Source organism: Myxine glutinosa, chromosome 1, assembly GCF_964187855.1.
Source record: "Myxine glutinosa chromosome 1, kmMyxGlut1.1, whole genome shotgun sequence".
Lineage (NCBI taxonomy): Eukaryota > Metazoa > Chordata > Myxini > Myxiniformes > Myxinidae > Myxine > Myxine glutinosa.
In genome coordinates this window covers 143176075-143192432 of record NC_136261.1, presented here as the reverse complement: position 1 = coordinate 143192432, position 16358 = coordinate 143176075, and the positions used below count along the sequence as shown (strand labels likewise).

Sequence of the window (16358 nt, the reverse complement as noted above, 5' to 3'; positions counted from 1 at the left end):
GTGATGTCATAACTGCTTCTTCCACAGTCCTGAAAAGCATTGCAGATGTATTCAAAATATGCCTGCAGCTTTTGGGCGAATTCTCTCTTGAAGTGCACTTTTGCATAATTTATCATCATTTTTTCATTCATTTTTTACAAACAGCATTGCATCAATCCTGAGGCTAATGAAGGGGTTTGTACATAGATTGAGCATATAATTGATCATGACAATACTGTGGGAAGAGGAAACTTTTTATTTGAAGCATTATTGACCAAATTCATTTCTATTTTGTGTTTTTAATTTGCATACAATTTTGAAGGTCAGAACTGACACGTCCGTGTGGAAGAAAAGCAGTGACAAATAACTTTAATCACACTAAAATACACCATTTGTGTCTGTCTGTCTGATCAATTTTTGACGCCAATACATTCTGTCGTTACTTATCCAATCTCAACCAAACTTGACAGGATGACGAAGGGTTACACAATGAAGGTTGTAGCGCATTCATTTGCCCCCCTCCCCAAGGGGGTTTTCTCCCCCCGAGCGAGTTTTCCCACCATTGCCGTCAATGGGGTTGCACGTTGAGGTGTATATCAATGTTAAATTAGCTTTATCGTGGCATATTTCCGAAGAAGATTTATCGTGGCGTTTTTCCAAAGACGCTTTTAATAACAAAATTTATGATAATCGCATATTGTTAATGTTATTACAAAACAATATTAATACTAATAATGTCCCACTTCCCCCAAGGCATTTTTTCCTGCAGTGATAACATGTATAAATAGCTTATAGTTATAATGGCGTTTCTGTGGGAGCAACGGCTTCTACAGGAAGTAAAAATATTATAAACCACAAACACGTATGTTTAGCTTTTTAAACAGTCGCTAATGCTCTTTATAACACTAAATGAAGAAATTTGGAGGAATCCCAACATCCATGAAGTAAGGTTTACTTACAGAACTGAGCGAAAATCTACAGTACTCTATATACCCCACAAATGTTGGGTTAATAACATGCCCTTTCTGGCACTACCGTGGCATTTTTCGTGGCGAACTTTTGAAACTCGATCCTTCTGTTTAACACGAAACTGAAAGAGAGGAAGCCCGGGTTGTGCTCACTTACCAAGCAGCTAGCTTGTGCTTGCCAAGCCAGCCGTTCCTTAACGGTTTTGAATGGAGTTCTTGCTCGAATGCTTAAACCACTTGGCGATCTCTCCACCAGAAACTTGGTAAATGAACACACACCCAATGTTCTTGAGACCCGACCATAGATTGACTGTAATCTACATACCCCCAAAGAGGAATGACCCTTTTTTCCGCTCCCATAGTGAGCAGGTGTAATAGTAACGTCAAATTGAGTTTATCAAGCAACACCACCTGTAGACTCTTCTCGACGACTTCAAAGACTTAAAAGTTTTACTTTTTCAATAAAATTACTGACAATGTATTGGTACCTGGGAACGCTTACCTGTGGACGTTGTGTTATATACTGTGTATTGAAATCTCTGATTGGATTTACATGCCATTTATTGGATAATATTGCAGTACGGGAAACTGTCTCCATGACCGTCCTTTCTCAAGGTCAGAAGCTCCTTGACACACTTGCTGGGATCTGGGAGTATTTCTTTGGGGAGATTTTGCCAATGTTGCAAGCTATCTTCCATCCTGTGCAGGTTTGTAAAAATGTCTGTGATTTGCTTTAATAGCATGAGTGCTGATCTGCTTGCAAATTCTATAATCTGCTTGCAGAGTTTGATGCTCCATCTCATGACATTGTGTGAACACATGAAGCTATCGTACAGCATAACACGGTCTTTGGCCATTAGTTAATTGTAACATGGCTATCGGATTGTACATCTTAGGGCAAGGAGCTGTCCGTGCGACAGATGGCTCTGCTTGCTTTTCGTGATATCATCACATTGAAGGTTAAACTGCTTGAGGCACTGGCAAAACGTCATGCTCGTGTCCCACCCAACCTCATCCAGATGCTGCTTGTTATGCAGGTATGACCTACAAGAGATGTTTGCTTTTATACAGTTGGCCTGAAACTCCAGGTTCACATTTTACTTTGCTGCCCCAATGTTGGCCATGATTATATTACTGACACAGCGATTAGACTTGGCCCTTTCGCTTGAATTGCTCTGTGGTGTCAAATACTCATCTACCATGGGGTCATTCCATGCCATCTCAACCAGGAAAGGGACATTTTATTGCTCAACACTCTCAGATATTTTTAGAAAAATTCACCTTGGGGTTATTGGGCATGCTCAGTTTAAAAATACTGATCATTCTTTCTTCCCCCTGCCCTCCCCACTTCGACCTGTGACCCTGGCAAAGTTCAACCTGAAGAGAAAAAATGGCCGTAACCAGAAAAATCACCTTGGGCTCAAATTAGATACCACCACCATCATGTGTAGCACCTCGTTTGACTCGTAATGAGTAGGGCTTTTGAGAAACAAATATCAGGAGCACCTAATTGACGTTTAGCAAGTTACCAGACAAGTGGTAAGTGACGAGTTTTATTTAAACTTCAGCCCATCCTTTCACCCTGTAAGGGATGTGGTTCCTAACATTTTACTTCCTAAAATGTTAGTATTTCTATATGAGAACTTTATGGACCAGTCTTCCAAATTTAGCGAAACACATTTGGTTTCAAGTCTCCCAAATGGTCATTAAACCCCTCTGAAAGTTGAAATTTTGCTATTTTTTTTACCTAGTTTAGGCCAAAATGGCTGGCTTTATTTTAGGCCAAAGTTTTAGCTCTTCCTAGGGTGGTGGGGTTGTTCGTACTAATGGGTTTAGAGGTGAAAGGTGAATCACAAGCACCTTCAAACCAATTGCTTCATTAGCCTTAGTAGGCAGCTCATCTCGTGGAAAGAAACCCTGAATCTAAATCCGCTGCTTCCTTGCGGTTTAGGTTTTTAACCAAAACCAAAGGCTAACTCAGAGCTTCTCAAACGTTCACTAAATTGGAACATGTAATGTAATGCTTATGATTCAGAAAAAATTAGTTGTTATAAAGAGGGAGATTGAGAGGACAAGAACTGAAATTTTGGGGATAAGTGAACATAGTCTGGTTTGGGTCAGTTTCAATCTGACGATTACAAAGTGTTCGTTTCTGGTTATGAAACCTGTAAAGGAAATGGAGTGGCAGTGATTTGCAATCGGGAGATGACAAATTCAGTCGTAGTCAATGATAGGTTAATATCAGTGAAGTTAAAAGGACATGATGGTTAATTTCAGTGAGATTGAAAGGACATCCAGTCCTATGAAAAGTCCTAAGTCCAGTCCTAAGAAACTTAGTCTTAAGTCCCATCTTAATTCCGAAGTCCTAAGTCCTAAACTACTTAAGTCCTAAGTCCCATCCAGACCTAAGAAAGGACCACCATAATTCAGAAATATATTATGCTCAAACTTCTGCAGCAGATGAAGAAAATGTGGAGCAGTTTTATGGAAGGTTGCAGGAACTGGTCGAACAGGTGTCTCAATGAGATGTTTTAGTTGTTATGGGAGACCTTGAATGCAGAAATTGGAGAAGCAGGAGCACCAAGGATTGTGGGAAAGCACTGACTTAGTATCTGGAATGAGCTGTATTTCCCCTATGAAATAGATTTGGGGTTTGGAATTCTGGACAATCGTGGACCTCCTTTGGTCATATTGGCATACCAGTTTTGAAGGCTTTGAGTGGTGCATACTCGATTCAGGAAAAATTGTGAAAGTGATATTTGTGTTTAAAATATTGTTACGTGCTGTAAATTTCTATGCATTTGAGCTTAAATATCTCCGTCACAATAAACGTGAACATCTTGAAAAATCGGTGATCCATTAGTGTGTAGACAAAAACTACTCAAGGGAAAAAAGTTTGATATCCACAGTAGGAGAGGTGACCGCATGGAGTGGGAGAGGGGGCAACGAAAATGGTTCCGTAGCTTATTGGCTCCAGGTCCTTATCAAGGCGGTATCTTTGGCAGGAAGCCTGTGTCATAGGCTGTGATTAAATATTCCCAGATAGCAGGCCTTTATCTACTACTAGTCATTGAACTAGCATTAATAAGGCATCTCATAACCATGTTTTATTGGCAAACTCATTCAATTTTCCATCAGACTCGTTGGACCTAACGACAGAATCGTGAAACCTGATCATTTAGTACCGGTATCACCATCAACCTGCAAAAAAGGTCAAACATAGGGAAATGAGCGGTTCTAGGCCTCCAATGGCTGTTCCAGACTACAATACTCAAAACTACCTTCTTCAATATGCAGCACAAGGCTGATGGGTAGCATCATTGATGGAGGTTGTGGCTGGTCAGCTGATGCAATCCCATATCATATGTAGGTTAGGACAGGAATTTGGAATTTGGCTATGGTGCCATCGATAGCTTGCGTACTCTTGTTGAAGGACACCTTGGGATATCTATCGTCTACCAATTAATGCCGGCAGACAGGATGTCCGGTTTAACATCCATCCGAGGGACGGCACACACATTGATGAATCACCTTGCCTGTGAAACACCGGGATGACAGTTTATAGCTGGGTCGGGATTCAAACCCAGGATAGACAGCTTGGAGGAGAGTGTGCATAGTTAGAGGCAATCCTCCCAGCCCATCGCAACTATCATCACAACTGTACAGAAATTTCAGAATGCAGTAACATATCTCTCAGCCATTGAACATGAAGTAATATACATGACCACAGTGGTTAAAGATAAGTGGAGACAGCCTGAAATAGCAAATTAATGTAACAAATTACCAGTATTTTAGCCTAACCATCTGTGTTAATCAGCCCCATCGTCATCAACATTGACACACACAGAACTCCTACAAGCGCTGCTCTGTCAGTGGTGGTATAATTTATACAGTTCGTACACCAATAAAAATTGTTGCAAGACAAACACGGCCTACGATGTGAGCACAGTCCCCCTTCACAATGAGTTTTCACAAAGTTATAATTAACACTCTATTCAAGGACACTCTCGGTAGCTGGAGCTATTGTCATCCATGTGACAGACAGTTCATTGTTTGATAAGCCCCACTGTCTTAAGCAGGGGTCAGTAAACCACTTGCACTGTGGCACTTGCACCACTTCAGTGGGCGGGGGGTATTTTTTCGTGCCAATGACCTGACCCTGGGTACCAGAAACACATATGCAAAATTTGGGAGACCAGCCCAGTCCTGTTTTTTTTCTTTGATTTTCACATGTACATACATACATACATACATACATACATACATACATACATACATACATACATACATACATACATGTGCCACAACCAAGATTATAGATAGCCTCATCCATCTGCTCGAATTTTATTAGAGGACAGAAAAGAGAAGTACCACATCCTAATGATCCTGTTTGTAAGCAGGATATCTCAAAATGTTATGGACCGATTTGGGCAAAACATGGTGGACACGTTGCGTGTGTGACAAGGCCAAATTAATTAGATTTTGGTGAAGATTCGAATCACTACCCGGATCAGAGAATTTTTTAAATGTTTCTTCACCATTGAGTGATAGGGCCAAAAACTATATATAGCAAGATATTTCAAAAAGTAGTGTTGTTTCAAAAACTATATATAGCAAGATATTTCAAAAAGTAGTGTTGTTTCAAAAACTATATATAGCAAGATATTTCAAAAAGTAGTGTTGTTTCAAAAACTATATATAGCAAGATATTTCAAAAAGTAGTGTTGTTTCAAAAACTATATATAGCAAGATATTTCAAAAAGTAGTGTTGTTTCAAAAACTATATATAGCAAGATATTTCAAAAAGTAGTGTTGTTTCAAAAACGATATATAGCAAGATATTTCAAAAACTCAACAAAAGTTGGTGGATGAGTTGGGCAGATGACAAGAACAAGCCGATTAGATTTTGGTTCAAGTCCGAATCCAGATCTGGCTTATTACTGGAATACAAAACGAAAACTCTTCAGCCTGGCAGAGGTATGCGCTCTAACGAGCACCTTTCTAGTTCTGCATGTAACATAAATATATATATACATACATACATACATACATACATACATACACACACACACACACACACACACACACACACACACACACACACACACACACACACACACACACACACACACACACACACACACACACACACTTGTCTTTCTATGAGGGACGCTTATCTTATTGAGGATTCATCTTGACCAAACAACTTTTGATGGAAAAGTTTTCTCTCGTTGCATAATAATAGTGAAAGGGTCTGTACTTTTCAATCAGGACAAATGTAGGAATTTCACGTGTGTGATTCTAGCCTGGTCTGATAAATAGTCTTCAAATAGCATCCATCATGGTCACCAATATTTAATACCAGTGTAACCTAGGAATATTCTCTCTTATCAAATGAAAGCTGCGTATACAACAACACAACAACAACATGCATTTTAAGGCCATTTCCCTGCTAGAGCGGGGGTTAGCCTTGCGGTCCCCATGACAATGTTCTCCATTTTGCCCTATTTTCTGCATCTCCCCTTGTTAACCCCCTTGCCCGCATTTCTTCTTCGACCATCTTTAGCCAAGTCTTTCTCGGTCTTCCCCGTCCTCTACTTCCTTCTACATTCATTTTCATCACTCTTTTCAACCAGTCATTTCATCCTTCCTCAACACATGACCAAACCATCTCAACCTGTTTCTCTTCACAGCATCCATCACAGGCTCTATTCCCATCATCTTTCACAATTCATCATTTGTCTTCCTCTCTCTCAACGATACTCCGCACATCCACCGAACCATTCGCATTTCCACCCTTTCCAGCCTTGGTTTCTGCTCTATGTTCATTACCCATGTCTCGCTCCCATAAATCACAACACTTCTCACACATGCAGCATACACCTTTCCCTTCAGCTTCAATGACACTCCCCTCCTCGTCAGCACGCCACTCAGTTCCCGAAACTTCTTCCATGCACATCTCACTCGAGCAACCGTTGCCGAGTCTGATCCACCTTCTCCATTCAGCATGTCTCCGAGGTAGCAAAATGTTTCCACACCTTCCAGCTTCACGCCATCTCCAAGATCCAACTCAACATTTCCTCCATCTGCAGCTCCCTCTGTGCACACCTTACACTTGAATGTAGCTGCCACACTGGTTAATGACCCTCTCAAACCACTACATTTTTGATGAACCCACTCAGCGCACATTGTACATTGAATGGAATTCACTCCTACACCCTTCCTGCACACAGCACACGGCCACTTCCCAGTTCTTTCCATATGCGTATACAATGGTTAAAAAGATGCAGAAGGAATCTTCTACAGAGTCCATATGCAAAAACGTTGGAATCCACTCAATCACATTTTCCCCATTCATTCACATTCTTTCCTCCCATCCTGCTCCTTCCTTCCTTCCCCAGTCCCACGCATCATGCAGAGATGGCATCTAAAACAGTTGATTTCTCAAAAAAAGAAGCTGGAGTGTCTTATAATCATTGAACTCGATGTCTGTTCTGTTTTCTTTACTCCTCTTCTTTTTGTCTACCTATTTGACATTTTATTTTAAATCCTTTTTTGTTGTTTATATCAGAGTGTTCATGAACCCACTGGACCTACACCCGCATATCTACAGTTGGAGTCTATATTGAAGGAGGTTGTTTCCCCATACATGGGAACTGAGGGACTGCTTACTGATGATGAAACCTCAAGCCACAATGTCTGCATTCTGGGTATGTTTGATATTGGCCTCATTTGACTGTGTGTGTGTGTGTGTGTGTGTGTGTGTGTGTGTGTGTGTGTGTGTGTGTGTGTGTGTGTGTGTGTGTGTGTGTGTGTGTAGATCAACTTTATTATAGCACCCCCAAGTGGCCTTAAAAGCACGGTTGCACAGACGTATCTAATTTACCTAAAACATTTTTACGTCTACTTTCACAACTGGCCAAGTTGTCCACAACCTTTCTTGAGTGTATTTTTTCTGCACCGTCTGTGGTTTGAAGTGTGCTGCAATACTTCACAATTTAATTTGCCAGTTGTAGTCACAGTTTTACAAATTGCCGAATTTATCAACAACATTTTGATGTATAATTTTACCATCTAATAACTTATTTTTTACCTTGGTTGTAGGTAATATCCAAGTTAGCCGTACATGTTCCTGATGGAGTGTTTGCTTGTACCTAGATCTACTATAATATATATAGTTCATTGTAAGGTGTTTAAACATGCATGCACCATTGTATATAAATTAAATAGGGTTCTAAATTTTGTATTTTAAATAGCCAAGTTAGATTATGAAAATGTGTTTTTATCTCTAAGGAGGGTCATACTCACTGGCTTGTTGGTTCACGAGTTATCAGAGTGACCACTATATTCGTCATGGGTGTGTGTCTGTGTGTCTGTCTGTCCGCAGCATAACTACCCGATGATATCATCCGATCTTGATGAAACTTGGGTGGGAGGTTGATATCATGATCTAGTTGTGTCCTGCCTAGAGTGGGCGTATTGCACAGAGCGACGCCTGAAAAAGATGTCTTTTTAGGGGGTAATCGAGTTCAAGCTACATCTTCTCCGAGGGGTTTGGTGGAATCTGACAGGGGTTTCGGTATTTGGTTAGGCCAATGTCATGTGTTTAGCCCCACGGAGCTCGATTTTTCATTTTCGCCCCAAGGTCAAGGTCACAAGGTCACGAAATTTAGAAAAGTTGATTTTTGATGGTTTTATTACATTGTTCGCTTCGTGATAGGCTGAAATGTCGTACATGATCTTATATTATCACATGCATCATGAAATACAAGTTTTCCAACAAATTTCAGAATCTTCGACCTTTGACCTTTGAAGGTTCCAAAGGTCAAATTTTCAAAGTTGTCGGAATCTAACCGAATTTTCGGTATTGTGTAACTAACTAACCTCATAACTGATTATACATTATTTTCTATCTCATTTCAAGGTCAGTAACCTTCGTTTTGACATTTCCAGGCCAGCACCACACACAATTACATACAGCTGGCTCTTAAAGGCCTGCGCACGCAGTGCATTGGGGCCCTTTGTAAATAGGCATGTACACCGCATGTCGGGGGCCGACACCTGCCATGTGGGCCCCCGGCCCCCCAGTCCGGGCCTGTTTCGGTTATAGTCCGTCCTTTGTCATTGAATACCGCTCGCTCGTGATCCATCGGCGTCTCCTGACTTGTTCCTGTTTAAATTCACAATCGATGGCTATTTTTATTTGGGATGTACGCTTTGATTTTTTTTTTCATCCTACTATTAATTTGCAATTGGTCACTGGCTTTAATACCATTACAAATATTTATTACGGACCCTCGGCATCAAAAACCTACACATATCGAACAAACAGTTTCAAATGGAGCACCTCGCCACTATTAAGGCATTGAAATTGCATCAGATATGGCAATAAATGTGAATTGCTGCTCCCTGCTTGCCGACTCGATGACAGAAGTCAGAGGATGCCATTTGCATTTTTGCCGCCACAATCCGTACCCCGTCGTATACCTTTCTTGTTGTCGATTCATGCTTATGTCTTGTTTATTAGTGTGAGTATTTAACAAAATATTGCAATTTCATTATTGTAATTCCCTTCCTCTATCCAACAGTTCATTTTTTTTTTTCTTTTATTTTTGGTACGACCGAGGACCTGTGTCCGATTGCTGGTCTGAGTGTGTAATTTTCCCACATGTATCAATTTAAATATTAATAATCCTGTTCATTTGTGTAATTCTTTGTAGAACCCCAGTGGTGTTTATAATAGCGGACATGGATTTGTCCCCTCATTGGAGGAAGACCCTCTCGTGAGCAGGCCGTTGGTGCTCCTATTATTGGCAGCGAGTGCCCCAGAAGCAGTGATGGAAAGAGAGTGGCAATTCTATGTGTGGGAAAATTGCATGCTCAGTCAAGGTCGCCCAGATAGCTCAGATGGCAGAGCACTGGTATGGTTTCCAGAGGACCTGGGTTTGATACCTGGTTTGGGTGTGTAATTTTCCCATATATATCAATTTAATTATTTTCTTTTTTATTATAACATGTAAAAATACACACACACACACACACACACACACACACACACACACACACACACACACACACACACACACACACACACACACACATACACACACACACACACACCCACGCTAACTGAGGTGGATACTTTGAGACCTGGTAGGTCTCCATTCCACCTCCTGAAACCCACTCGCGTGTGGAGATAGCAGGCAACAACAACATCTTAGACCTACATGCACACACATACATGCACATTTGCACACTCATACATATACATACAGTTGTGGCCAAAAATATTGGCACCCTTGCATATTTTTCAAATAACTCACAATTTTCTCTAAAAATAAGTTGAAATTGACAAAAGTATTTGGTCTCCACAATTCTTGATTTCACTGTTAATATTACAGAACCTTTGTTTTTGATTCAGAACTTAATATATCCTTTTAAATCAGAAAATAAGAAGAAATGGCATTGACAAAATTATTGATGCCCGAGACTTAATATTTGGTAGCACAGCCTTTGGACAAAATATCTACAGTCAAGCACCTCCGATAGCCATGAATGAGCTTCCTACACCTCTCCACTAGCAGTTTGTCCCACTCTTCTTGTGCAAACTGCTCCAGTTCTCCCATATTTGAAGGGTGCCTTCTCCCAACTGCTGTTTTCAGATCTCCCCACAGGTGTTCAATGGGATTTAGATCTGGACTCATTGCTGGCCACTTCAGAACAGTCCAGCATTTTGTCTTGAACCATTCTTGGGTGCTTTTTGAAGTGTGTTTGGGGTCATTGTGCTGCTGCAAGACCCATGACCTTCGACGGAGACCCAGCTTTCTGACACTAGGTTGAACATTGTGCTCCAAAATGCCTTGGTAATCTCCTGATTTCATGATGCCATGCACACGTTAAAGGCACCCAGTGCCAGAGGCAGCACAGCAACCCCAAAACATCACTGAACCTCCTCCATGTTTGACTGTAGGGTGTAGGGAAGGTGTTCTTTTCTTTGAAGGCTTCATTTTGTTTTCTGTAAACATAGAGATTAAGTTTTTTTGTTTTTTTTTACCAAAAAGCTCTAATTTGGTCTCATCTATCCACAGGACATTTTTTCAGAAGGATATTGGCTTGTTTAGGTGTGTTTTGGTAAACTCCAGTCGGACTTTCTTTTGTCTCTTTCTCACCAGTGAGGTCCTCCTGGGCCTCCTACTATATATAGAACCCCCTTTCATTGAGTTGGCGACAGATGATGCGAGTTGAAACCGTCGTACCTCATGTTTGAAGGTCAGCTTGAATCTGTTTGGCAGTTGATCGAGGTGCTTTCTCCATCATTCGAACAATCCTTCACTGCAACCTTCGATCAAGTTTTCTCTTATGGCCATGTTCAGGGAGGTTGGCTACACTGCCATGGGCCTTACACTTCCTGATAACATTGCCTATGGTGAACACAGGATCATCAAGGTCTCTGGAGATGGACTTTTAGCCTTGAGATTGTCCAATGTCCATGCTTGGCTACAATCTTGTGTCCGACCTCCTCAGATAATTTTCTGGTTTTCTTTCTTTTCTCCATGCTCATTGCGGTACACAAAGTGACACAAAACAGCAGAACGACTCCTTTTCTCCATTCAAACTCATTGAATGAGTGATTTTTATATTTCAGGCACCTGCAACTCACCATATGTGAGTTCAATTCCAAAGTAAAGGAGAATCACCTGCTTGAAATCTCATTATTTCTAACAACGTCTAAAAGGTGCCAATAATATTGTCCGGGCCATTTTAGGATTTCTGTGTGGAATAAGCTAAGATGTAGTATCTTTTTTTAGGTTTTTTTGTTTTCTTCCACTGCAAACCAAATAAATACATATGTGGATACCCAAAGATTTTTTAATTTCAACAATTCTCTGGAAGAAATGGCACATTATTTGAAAAAAGTGCAAGGGTGCCAATATTTTTGGCCATGACTGTACACTCATGAAGGTGGATACTTTGAGAACTAGGAGAACTAGGACCAATCGCGGTTTGGTTGAAACCTGCGATGTTAAAAACCGCAATATTTGAGGGTTTACTGTACAAGTAAGGAAAAATATATATGTATATGCTCATATGTGTGCGTAATTGGTTGTTAACTCGATATGCGACTTTCAGAAGGTGGGACGCAGCACTCCTAGTTCTCAAAGTATCCACCTTCTTGAGTGTACAGTCATGGCCAAAAATATTGGCGGGCAACCTATTGTGTTCCGATTTTGTTATCGCGGGATTTCATTTCGACTAATCACGGTTTTTGAGCTGGCATTAGTCATCGTTGTCGTCCCGTTTGTGTGCGATTATCTCCCATTACAAGCCAATTGTGTTGTTTCTCATGCACCATTTTTTATTTCCCCGAAACATAAAGTGATGGACAGTTAGTTGTGCCAAAAAGCAGAGAAAGGTTTTGACGTTGGGCGAAAATATTGAGTTGGTGGATCGGTTGGCTCGAGGTGAACATGCCGCATTTATGGGCCGCCATTACGTGGTCAATGATTGTACAGGGTGAGTCATAAGTCCAAGGTTTTAGCTGCTTATACAAGATTTGTTTATACCATGTATTTATCGTTTTTTCAGATAATACAAATAATACATTAAACCAAGATGGCAGACACAAGTCCATTTACAGTGGAAGAGAGGCTGGCAGCAGTGGTATGGTACCACGAGAGGAGAAACACAAACAAGACGATGAAACAGGTGCAAAAAGACTTCGAGGAGCGTTTTGGAAAGCGAACACCATCAAAATCAAATCTTCATCTTTGGGGAAAAAAGGAATTTCAGACTGGAAGTATACTCGACAGTAAGCCCAGCAGACGACCAAAAAATCGTGATTTGGAAAAAACATGCGTTCTCAGATCTCCGAAAAAATTGTTACAGAAACGTTCTGCAGAGTTGGGTGTTTCGTATTCATCCTTACATCGCACAATGAAAGAAGAACCTCACATGAAACCATATATAAACCAACTGTCATTTGTCAATTATTATCAGATGCAGTTTGACAACTTGTGACTGTGGTCACTGGGGGTACGTCAAAGCTAAGGATGCAGAACATCCATCGCACGGCATCTGTTGATGAACTGAAACAACGCATTCAGGAAGCATTCGGCACCATAACTAATAGTATTTCATTCAGGAAGCATTTGCCACCATAACTCGTGATATTTTGCGTCGTTTTTCACACCGCATGTGGAGAAAAATGATCTTGTGCCGTGACGACGGCGGGCGTCTTCCGGATGCACTCTATGTTTAAGGAGCCATTGTAATTGTTGTGTTACTGTAATCTGTTATTATTACTCCTGTTATTATGTATTGCTGTAATATGCTATTACTCCTGGGACTTGTGACGCACCCTGAAGGGAGAACCTTCCCCATTATTCTCTTCCTCATTCCTACATCCTCATTTTCCATCTATGTATTCGAACCTCATTCTCAATCCCTTATTTTCCGATGCACCCAAATTTGAACACCCGTTCTCATGCTTCATTCTCAAACACACATTCTCAAACCACATGACCAAACCTAAGGTCCCAAGGGCTGGTTTGAGAAATTCAAAAGAGTATTTGGCCTCCATCATGTAACATTCGTCGGGGAAGCAGCAGCGGCTGATGTCAATGTTGGCTGTGCTAAAAAAAAGACTTTAACTGTGAAACGTAAATATATGGATGAGAATAATTGTCCATAAATTAGCACATTTGCATCCTTAGTAGCAAACATGTTAGTAAACAAGGTTTTGTCACGAACATAAGTTTATCCGAAACAGCATCCAATGCAAACTGTAACATGAACTTATCCTGTAAACTTGTGGGAGTGAAGTTCACATTTGGCCTGTGTGTGTTATATATACAGTCACGTGAACAAGTAAGGACACCCCATGTAAAGTTTTGACTTTTTCAACATATTTCAACATACAGCTATTTGATCTTCATTTCAACAATATTGAGAGATAAAGGTGATATAATATAACAATATCTTGAAACATTTACATTTTGTAGTCCATTATATAATTTAAATAAACATAAATGCAAATTTCACATGTGGAAAAAGTAAGTACACCCCTACATTTATCACTACTTCAAATACCTAAAATTAGAATCGGGTGCACCACCTCAGGTGCAAATGATTAGAACATCGTTAGAGAGGATCTTGGAGGAACCTGTCTTATTTAAACCTCAGACATTTAGTTTGGTTTGCTCTTTGTTGTTGAAGTGTGCGTCGTCGCCATGCCTAGATCAAAAGAGCTCGCTGAGGCCTTCAGAAAGAAGGTTATAGATGCCTACGAGTCTGGGAAGGGATTTAAAAAGATCTCCAAACAATTTGAAATCAATCATTCGACTGTCCGGAAGATCATCTACAAGTGGAGAAGATTCCAAACAACTGCCAACTTGTTCAGGCCAGGCCGCCCCAGCAAGTTCAGCCCGAGAGCAGACCGCAAGATGCTGAAAGAAGTCTCGAAGAACCCCAGAATGTCATCACGGGGCCTACAGGTAGCTCTTGCCACTGTTGATGTCAAAGTGCACGAGTCTACCATTAGAAAGAGGCTGCACAAACTTTATCTACATGGGAGGTGTGCCAGGAGGAAACCTTTGCTGTCCAGAAAGAACATCAGGGCAAGACTAAAGTTTGCCAATGAACACCTAGGCAAAGACCAGCACTTCTGGAACAATGTGCTTTGGACAGATGAGTCAAAGGTAGAGCTATTTGGCCACAGTACCAGAAGACATGTTTGGCGAAAACCAAAGACAGCATTTGACCACAAGAACCTGATACCAACTGTAAAGCATGGTGGTGGAAAAATTATGGTTCGGGGCAGCCTTGCTGCATCAGGGCCTGTACAGCTCACCATCATAGAATCCACTATGAATTCTTCATTGTACCAGAGGGTGCTTGAGTATAATGTGAGGCCATCTGTCGGAAAGTTGAAGCTCAACCGAAGGTGGACCTTGCAACATGACAATGACCCTAAAGATACCAGTAAATCCACCAAGGAATGGCTGAAAAGAAAGAAATGGAGGGTTCTGGAATGGCCAAGTCAAAGCCCGGATCTAAATCCCATCGAGATGTTGTGGGGGGATTTGAAACGAGCTGTGCATGCAAGAAACCCCTCAAACATCGCACAGCTGAAAGAATTCTGCATGGAGGAGTGGGCAAAAATTTCTCCCAGTCGATGTCAGAGACTGGTAGACAGTTATAAGAAACACCTACTTGAGGTTGTTTCTGCCAAAGGGGGCAATACCACCTATCAGAGCCAAGGGTGTACTTACTTTTTCCACATGCGAAATTTGCATTTATGTTTATTTAAATTGTACAATGGACTACAAAATGTAAATGTTTCATGATATTTGTTATATTATATCACCTTTATCTGTCAATATTGTTGAAATGAAGATCAAATAGCCGTATGTTGAAATATGTTGAAAAAGTCAAAACTTTACATGGGGTGTACTTACTTTTTCGTGTGTGTGTGTGTGTGTGTGTGGAAAATGAAGTTGTGTATGTGTGTATATGTGTGTGGAAAATGAAGTTGTGTATATATATATATATATATATAAAATAACCACCTTTAGAGGCCATTTCCCCCCGCAAAGCGGGGGTTGGCCTTTTTCGGGAACCGTGGTTGTTGTTGTTTTTTGGTCCCCTTTTTGAAGCAATGTTTTACGGCCGGATGCCCTTCCTGACGCCAACCCTTTTTGCCGCCTTTAACAACAAACAGGGAATTACCAGTGAACTGGTACTCAATTAGCCGACCTTGGAAGGATGACAGGCTGAGTCAACTCCCCTGGCATTAATTCAGCGATCGACCGGGATTCGAACCCAGGATCCTAGGATCCTAAGCCGGCGCCTTAGCCGCTAGCCCAACACCAGGGACTATGTGTATGTGTGTGGAAAATGAAGTTGTGTATGTGTGTATATGTGTGTGGAAAATGAAGTTGTGTATGTTGTTACGGATTTGTCACTTCCGTTGTTGTGGTTCTCATCCACTGTAAACATTTTTGGTTGCATGTACTATTATTGTTGTCGTTTCAGTGAAATAGAGATAACTGTTTTCAAAAGGTAAAAAAAGTTAGTGTTTTAAAAGAAAAAGAAGAAGAGGAAGAAGAGGCGGAGCGAGTGAGGTCAGAGAAGGAGCCGAGCTGCTTGGAGGTCTGGAGCAAACGCTGGCGAACGGGGGTCACGAGTGAACTTTGGGTTTCCTGGGAAAGGGATTCCTGTGACAGATGTTATCGCTGTGACAGATAAACCTGCATGACAGGTTTTGCGGTTGATTCCGAAGAGAATCATTGGAGTGCCGTTACGTCTCGAGAACGGACCGTTGGCCGTTTTGTCTCGTGCCCGATTTCTCATCGTTCCAGATTTTTCACCTCGCTTCAACCATTTTCACCGCATCCAGACGCTAACCTGGTG

The 16358-nt window shown here is 41.1% G+C and overlaps 1 protein-coding gene across 10 annotated transcripts in view; it reads left to right on the top strand.

Annotated features, from left to right (window-relative positions):
* Positions 1-16358, top strand: part of PRR5 (proline rich 5) — a 54508-nt gene that overhangs the window by 31536 nt on the left and 6614 nt on the right. For 5 of the 10 annotated variants that reach the window (XM_068104777.2, XM_078777800.1, XM_078777786.1 and 2 more), the window contains 3 exons: positions 1563-1654; positions 1844-1984; positions 7519-7657. In XM_068104777.2, coding sequence (XP_067960878.2) covers positions 1563-1654; positions 1844-1984; positions 7519-7657 — 372 coding nt within the window. Of the gene's footprint in view, positions 1-1526; positions 1655-1843; positions 1985-7518; positions 7658-16358 lie in introns of all 10 variants that reach the window. The other 5 variants (XM_068104780.2, XM_068104781.2, XM_068104776.2 and 2 more) reach the window with 1 other exon arrangement.